This window comes from Nannospalax galili, unplaced genomic scaffold (genome assembly GCF_000622305.1).
Source record: "Nannospalax galili isolate Female #2095 unplaced genomic scaffold, S.galili_v1.0 scaffold1428, whole genome shotgun sequence".
In the NCBI taxonomy this organism is placed as follows: domain Eukaryota; kingdom Metazoa; phylum Chordata; class Mammalia; order Rodentia; family Spalacidae; genus Nannospalax; species Nannospalax galili.
Window position 1 is genome coordinate 1,009,305 of NW_008358817.1, and position 8,167 is coordinate 1,017,471.

At 50.3% G+C, this 8,167-nt stretch overlaps 1 protein-coding gene across 1 annotated transcript in view; it reads left to right on the forward strand.

Moving 5' to 3' along the window:
- Man1c1 (mannosidase alpha class 1C member 1) overlaps positions 1 to 8,167 on the forward strand; it is a 152,390-nt gene that overhangs the window by 61,632 nt on the left and 82,591 nt on the right. Inside the window, exon 2 of the mRNA XM_008822301.3 lies at positions 1,713 to 1,809. Within this exon, the coding sequence (XP_008820523.1) occupies positions 1,713 to 1,809 (97 nt within the window). The remainder of the gene's footprint in view (positions 1 to 1,712; positions 1,810 to 8,167) is intronic.

An 8,167-nucleotide genomic window follows, 5' to 3' on the forward strand; every position in this document is an offset into this window, starting at 1 on the left:
TCTTTTTGAGACAGGGTCTCCCTGTAGCCCCAGCTGTCCTGGAACTCACTATGTAGACCAGACTGGCCTTGAACTCACAGAGATCCACCTGCCTCTGCCTTCCAAGTGCTGGGACTTACAGGCGTGCACCACCACATCCGACTTCATTGAAGCCTTTCTGGATCATGGCAGAGCAGACCTCACAGGGTGTTTCACACCAGTTACAGGGACAATGGCAAAGATAGGGTTAGAACTCAGGCTCTGCTGGTCTGGAAGCCTCAGTTCTTTTGCCTGCATCTGGCACTCCCCCAGCTACCTGCTTCTCCTGCAAACCCTGCTCCCTGCTCTGCCTCACTGCCACCTCAGAGCCCTGCCTTGCTGCCCTCCTCCTGCAGCCTGCTAAGCAAAAGTGAAAGATGCACACCATAGAAGCAACGAGGGAGAGTCTTTGGTGGGGGGTGAAAGAAAGGAAGTCAGCGGATTGTCACCATGAGTGTTCCTCAGCCCCCAGTGAGTGTAGCTCAGGGGACAAGTTTCAACATTCTTTCAGGACTGGAGTAGCTGCTTTTACTTTGGGACTCATGCACATACTGAGTGACAGTCTTCAGGTACTCATGGGTACATATGTGTACCAAGTCCTATGCTAGATGCTGTTGGGGAAATGGAGACAAGGCAGGTGTAGTGTCTGGTCTCAAGAAACTCATAGTCTAGAGCCATAGAAATAACAAATAGCAGTGAACAGCTGGGGTGCAAAGGAGCCTGGGATGGCTAGGGTAGGTCGACACAGTCCAGAGAGATTCACAAGGTGTGCTGGATGGCTTTAGTGTCAACTTGACACACCTGGGTTGAGGGGGCCTCAATTGGGGAATTGCCTTCATTGGATTGGCCTGTGGCCATGTCCATGGGGCACCTTCTTGAGTGATGTGGGAACGCCCAGCCCACTGTGGGTGGTGCCACCCCTGGGCAGGTGGGCCTGTGTTACATAAGAAAGCAGGCTGAGCAGGGGCCAGGGGAGCAAGTCAGTAAGCAGTGATCCTCCATGGCCTGTGCTCCAGCTCCTGCCTCCAGGTCCCTGCCCTGAGTTCCTACCTTGGGCTCCCTGAACTGTGACCTGGGAGATGTAAGCCTAATAAACCCTTTCCTCCCAAGTTGGTAGTAGTCAGAATATTTTGTCACAACAATGAAGAAACAAACTAGGATACAAGGTAAACTTAGGGGCAGACCCAAGAGGGGTGGGCTTTGTTCCTGGCCCTCTTCCTGACTCACTGGGTCAACTTGGGTAGGACAACCTCATTTCTGACCCAAAGGGGCTCCACAATACTCGTGCAGGAGGAGGGGGACTCATTCTGTTAAGATTAGGTGTTTACCTGGTGACTAAGTTCCCACCCCTTGAGAGAGTCCCTTAGTCCAAAGTAAAGCAAGGAATGCTACGTGGAGGCTGTGGCCTTTATTTTTTCCTTTGTAGTACTGAAAGGAGAACCTTAACACATGGTGGGCAAACCCCTACTGAGCAACGCTCCCAGCCTAAGAGGTGACTTTTTGCTTGGCCCTGAAGGATGCTAGAATTCACCGTGCTTTGGGTATCTTCTCTCTCTTTGGGTGGATCCTGGGCGTGAAGATTTACTGGAGGAGGATGGCTTTCTGGGCAAGCTCTGACTGGGAAAATCAAATCAGGGTGAGACTTGCTGCCAGCTTTGTCTCACTAGGGCTTGGTCCCCTGCTCTTTCCCGCAGATGATGCGGTTCTCATGGCAAAACTATCGGCGCTACGCGATGGGCAAGAACGAGCTCCGCCCGCTCACGAAGGACGGCTATGAGGGCACCATGTTCGGTGAGTTGTCATAAACCCCCAGGGTGTGGAATGCAGTTTCACTTGGGTTACGTTTCCACCCATGACTGTTCCTCTAGGCCCTTCCTGAACTCAGGGTCCAAGTGCATCTCTCCATCCATACATCCTTGTGTCCAAGCAAAGTAGCTTGGAAAGGTGAGGATGGTGAGAGACAGAGGTTTGTACACATGAACACACTGAGGACTAGGCAGATCTTCTCTGCTACAGGGTGGCCATGAGATGACAGTGTGGTGTATAGACAGTGAATGCATGTCTGAGGAGGCCGGGTGCTGGGACAGCCTTTAGATGAAGTCCTGGGGTAACCCTCATGCTGCCTGGTGATGGCAAACCTGTCCCTTTGTGTTTCACCTGAAGCCCCAGTTTCTGCTGTGCAGGTCCAGAGAAGGGAGCCATACCCCCAATTTCTCACTTCCCAGGGATCCAGAGAACCAAGTCAGAGTTGGAAATCCTCAGGGAAACCTGAAGGGCGTAGATAGCTGAGGCTTGACCCTGCCTACGGACTGCCCAGTCTTTGAGTTGGTGTTATGAGAATGTGACCCAGACCAAGGTTCTCTCTGGCAGTCAGTGTTGTTGGAACCTTCCTGCCTGTCCAGACAGTTCACCCCCTTGGCATCGGTATGTGTTATGGATTTGGGTAGATTTACGCATTTATGAACGTGGGAGGAAAGGGATAAAAAAATACAAAACAGGCAAAATAAATAAATGAAACTCGTTCTACCTTGTAAATGTAGCCACTGTTGACATCTTTGTTCATTCCCTTCCAATTTTTCCTCCTGTGAATTTACCATTACATATACAATTTTGACTATTTTCATGAGGGGCTTAAGTTATAAGTATTTTAATCATCATTTAATTTTTTTCATAAAGAATGTGTATTAACTGCCTTTCTCACTGCTGTGACCAAATACCTGAGAAAAATCAACTTAAGGAAGAAAAAGTTGGTTTTGGCTGACAGTTTGAGGGCATACAGTCTATCAGGGAAGTCTATCAGAGTGTGAGGCAGTGGTCTCATTGTTTCCATGGTGAGGAAGCAGAAAGAGATGAATCTGATACTTAGCTTGGTTTTTCCTCTCTTCCTTTTTATTCAGTCTGGAACCCCAGTCCATAGGATGGTACCCACTTAACATTCAGAGTGGGTCCTTCCCTCCTCAGTTAAACCTCTTGGAAACTTCCTCACAGATGCACCCAGAGGTGTGTCTCCTTGTGACTGTAAATTTAGTCCTCATCCCAGTGAGAGGTGGTAGATGTGGCTCTCCCCAAAGCTGTTCAAGACTGAGCTGTCAGTACAAGTGGAAATGTGTTTGAAAAAGTGTCCCCTTTCCTTCTCTGTAAATGGGAATCCGTGCTGGCAATGAGATGTCTATCTCTTAAACTGCTCAGCATAGACACAGCTATTATTCCTATTTGACAAGAAATACTTCTGATAGAGACTGGGCTTTATCAGGTGTCATTTGGTACAATTCTCCAGAATTTATTTACTTTAAAAAAAAATTTATTTCATGTGTATGAGTGTATTGTCTGCATGTGTGTAAGTACACCCCTGTCATGCAGTGCCTGAGGAGGTCAGAAGAAGGTGTTCAATCCCCTGAAACTGAAGTTATGAACGGTTGTTAGCCATCGTGTGGTGCTGGGAACTGAACCCAGGTCCTCTGCAAGAACAGCCAGTGCTCTTGACCGCTGAGCTATCTCTCCAGCCCCTCCAGGATTTAAATCTCAGCCCTCCAGGCCTTCTCCAGTCAGCTAGAATGGTAGAAAGAACCTACCCCTTGAGCTGGATGACCTGGGTACAAATCCTCACTCTGTTCTTAGCTGTGTGGCCACGTCCCAGTCACTTACCCTCTCCAGGCTTCTGCTGGTGCAGCCTTCATACTGGGGCTGCAGTGAGGATGTAAATGGGAATGTGTGTAAGCACACAAAAGGCCATGTGTTAGGAAGAATGACGATTTCTGTTGATGTCAGTTGCCCCAGGAAGCCTGTGATGGGTTTTGAGGTCCTTTTGGGTGTGACTCTCAAGTGAGCAACCAGCCCCCTCTGCAGCCAGGGTGCACCAGTGGCCCAGGGAAGGGAGATTTGAAAGGTCCCGCAGGCAGGGAGCTGTTCTAATCTACTCTACAACTCCCACACTGTTGGATACCCGGCTTGGGACCAGCTCCCAGGGAAGCAGAGGGGAATGACACAGTGAAATCACCAATCTGCCTGGACTGTGGGCTAACCTGGAGCCACTGATGGCTCCCATCCTGGGCTTTATCCCAGGATGGGCTTCTCCACACACCCAGAGGACAAGGCTCAATTTCAGAAGCTGAAGAGAGGACCCTAAAGGTCAAAGCAGGTGCGCTGGCCTCAGTTCGTCCGTGTGTTATACCCCTACTTTCCTGACTCCATGGAGGCTGCTGGGCAGCCTCTGTTATCTTCACTGACCTTGTGTAGCTGAGCCTTGTGGGCACAGGCTGCTCTGAGCTGGGGTGGCAGTCCCTATCCTTCCCTGCCTGGCTGAGAGTCACAGGGAGATCCCACGCAGTCTCCATGTGCTGTGCTCACAAGGTACAGGCATGACAGGGAAGTCCTGAGTTCACACTTGGATCTAGGGGAGCTGCAGAGAGAGGGGTCTCACGCCTCAGCCTGCTTTCTCTAGTTTCACCGTGTGGCCCTTCACCACACCGAACCCCTGCCGCTACCCGTCCTTCCTCAAATCTGTTCTTACTCTGAGGGCAAGCCCTCTTGCTGAGGTGTCTCTCTAGCCAGTTTTTGTGAACTAAGCATTCAGTGTCTCAGTAGCTTGTGCACATATCCCACTCAGCAGGCCCTGTTGGAAAACGCTCCCAAGGCCCCACTGGCCACCAGCAAAGAAGACAGCCTGCTCCTTGCCTGTGGCTCAGACCAGACCAGATGTCTTTCCCCTCCTCCACGGGTTGACCAGATGGGACACACACTGCCCAGCCGGGTGGCAGCAGCCACGCACTGCAGGTCCAGATGAACCTTGGTGGTCCTGGCTACAGAGCGCTGGGCTCTGCTTTCTGGGCTTGTGGCTATTATAAATTTTTTTGGTAACTTTTATTACATTTTATTTATTTGGTGTGCATACCTGTGGGTATGTGGGCACACATGTGCCATGGGGCACAGGTAGAGATCAGAGGACAGCTTGCACAAGTTGGTTCTCTCCTTCCACCACGTGGGTCCTAAAAATTAAAGTCAGGTTGTCAGGCTTGGTGGCAGCTCCTTTATAGGTCCTCCTGTGGAGATTAGAGGCCTAGCTCAGGTACTTACTTGGTCAATAGGTCTTATTGCTATTGTCACAGAGGTCAGTCTTCAGCCTGGCATGGGAGGATGCAGTGGTAGAGGAGCCAGCCACAGTGTGGTAAAGCAAGTGGCTTGATACACAGAGGCTGTAGAAAAGGGGACAGCCATTAATGCCCACCACTAAGACCTGGGGGAGTGATAAGCAAGCTTACTGAGGGACCAGATCTTGGCAGCCAGAAGACTAGGATTTAACGCTACCCTGCTATGTGGAATTGGGTAAGTTTCTTAACCTCTCTGGGTCTGTTCGCCTGGCTACAAAATGAGGCAGCACTTTCTCCCCGGGAGTTTGCAGAAGGAATTGAAGAAGTGCACACAGAGGGCTGACCTCACCTGGCACGCAGGTGGCATTCTGCAGGTGTCTGGTGCAAAGGAAACCCTCAAATTAGTCTCTGCTCCTTCGTTGGACCCAGGAACTCACGTGAAGGCTACAGGGCTGTCCCTTCATTTGAGCGACTTTCTAGAATGTTTCAATAGGGAAGTGTCAGGGAATACATCAGCCTCTCAGAAGGGCTTCAGGGCAAGTGATCAGGACCCCTTGCAGTGAGTGTCAGTGGCTATCTCTGAACGCATTCATCTTTCTATCAGTTTGGTGAGAACTCTGTCTTTCCCTGGTTGCAGGGGTCCGGGGGTGGGGTGGGGTTGGGAAGTGTCACAAGATAGAGTCTTAGGTTGGGCCTTTGACAGTATGGTTCTCTTCCTTTTAGAGTTGGAGAAACTAAGGCTCAGAAAGGGGAAGGGATTTGCTGGAGGTGATGCTGAATGTTAACTGTAGGACTGGGGCTGGAATCCTCGGGCCTTCAGTCCAGCATACTGCGTGTTGCACTACCCATTCTGAGATTTGCCAGATAGTCATGTTGTTTGGCACTGTGGCTGGGTCACCAAAGGGAGGTAGATACCCTCAGCTTCCATACAGCAAACTTTTAGGAGGTGTGAGATTAGGGTCCAAGAACCCACCATGCCCTGCATACGGTTCACACCAGGCACCGTAGCTGCATCTTCTGTGTCCCTTACAGCCCTTGTAAGGTGTCATTACCCATCACAGCTCCATTGCACAGATGAGGGAATAGATCTGTCAAGTTCCAGGACTGGCTGTGACTGAATCCCAGATCATTTGGGCCCTGAGACCTTGCACCATAAACTGCCATGCTGCCCTGCCCCCCAGTGACCACACACAGCAGACAGTAGATGGGAGTGGGCAGAGTGCTGGTTTCAGGGCTGGAGTATCACGTATTCTCCTTCACTCCCTTGCACTCCACAGCTAGGGTCCTCCCACCTTTCTGTCCACATCTTTACTGAACATGAAGAGTGTCCAGGGTCCAAAAGACTTGTCTTCTACCTGAGGAAACCGACCAGCAACGTTAGAAACATGAGCAGTCAAGCCTTTGACCAACTGTGAGGTGAGCTGAAAGAAGCAGGGAGTTGAGAGCCAGGCCAGCCCAAGTTGGAACCCTGAGTCTGCCACTTACTTGTCTTCTGGCCTTGAGCGAGTCTCTTCTTTTTTGAGAGTCTCACTGTGTAGCCCTGGCTAGCCTGGAACACACTATGTAGACCAGGCTGTTCTTGAACTCACACAGATCTACCTGCCTCTGCCTCCTGAGTATATTAAAGGCTCATGCCACCACCACACCTAGCCTGGGTTTCTTAAACTCTCTGTACCTCAGTTTCTCCCTCTGTACGATGGGGATGAGAGCAGCTTTGTCTGACATTTGCAAGGATTAGTCAGCTGATATATTAAACACCTGATGCTGTGCCTGCTGGGACCTGCTGTCATATTTGACTTGCTAATTAATAATAATGACGTTAACTCTAATTTAGGAAAGGGCAGTGTCCAGCATGCAGTAGGCTCTTGGTATGTTGTAGGAAGAATGCGCACTGCTACGGTCCCTGCCTGTGCCATTTCCCTTTCGTCCCCAGCCTGGCTCTGCTGTGCTCCGTGTCTCCCTCATCCCCTTCAGCTGCCCTGACCTCCTGCCATGAAGTGCTCACAGTCAGTGAGCGCACCCTAGAAAAGTAACCATCCTGCTTGGTCAGCAGATCTATTCCCCGAATCTTCTCTGTGGAAGATGGAAGTGTTAAATGGCCCAAAGCGACATCTCCCCGTTTTGAGCTGGGCCCCGGGCTGACCATGAGCACCCCAAATTGGATTCTGCTTCTGCCTATGGATTCCCCGATAGAACTGCCAACCCATTTCCCATTCTCAGGGGTGATTTATGGCCGTGGGTGAGTTAAAAGGCGAAATGAACACTGCATGATTTTCGGATCACGGGCTGGCAGTGTTCAGCCTTGGCAGAGAGAAAAATCACCTTTGCCTTATAAACGGAGCAAATATGATGCTGAGCAGATAATAAATCCAGACCCTGAGATGTCATTTTTACAATTACTGTTGGATATGTGACTGAGTTTGTTTCTGGAAGGTAGCAGTTTTGATTGCAGAAACTCACCTGGATTCAAATTCCATCCCTGGGATTCACCAGCTAAGTAAAACTGGGCAAGTCACAGTTTCCTAGAACCTCTGTTTACTCCTGAGTGAGGCTGGAGGGGGTCGATACACAGGGAGTCCTCACGAAACATTAACAGCTTTTCTCCCTGAGCTGGGGAGATTTATCAGCCAGTAAAGTGCTTGCTGTTACAAGCATGAGGACCTCAGTTTGACCCCAAAACCCATGTAAAAATGCTTGGTGTGGTGGTGAATGCCTGTATCCAGCACTGGGGAGGCGGAGATGGGAGGGTCCCTGGGGCTCATGGCCGGCTAGCATTGCCAACTTGGTGAGTTCCAAACCCATGGGACCCTGTCTGGAAAACTAAGGCAGGGCCAGATGTGGTGGTGCATGCCTTTAATCCCAGCACTTGGGAGGCAGATGCAGGCAGATCTCTGTGAGTTTGAGGCCAGTCAGGTCTATATGGTGAGTCCCAGGCCAACCAGGGCTACATAGTGTCTATAAAAATAAAATAAAGTGGGTTGGTGCCTAGGGAATGAACCCTGAGATTATCCTTTGAGCTACACACACACACACACACACACACACACACACACACACACTTT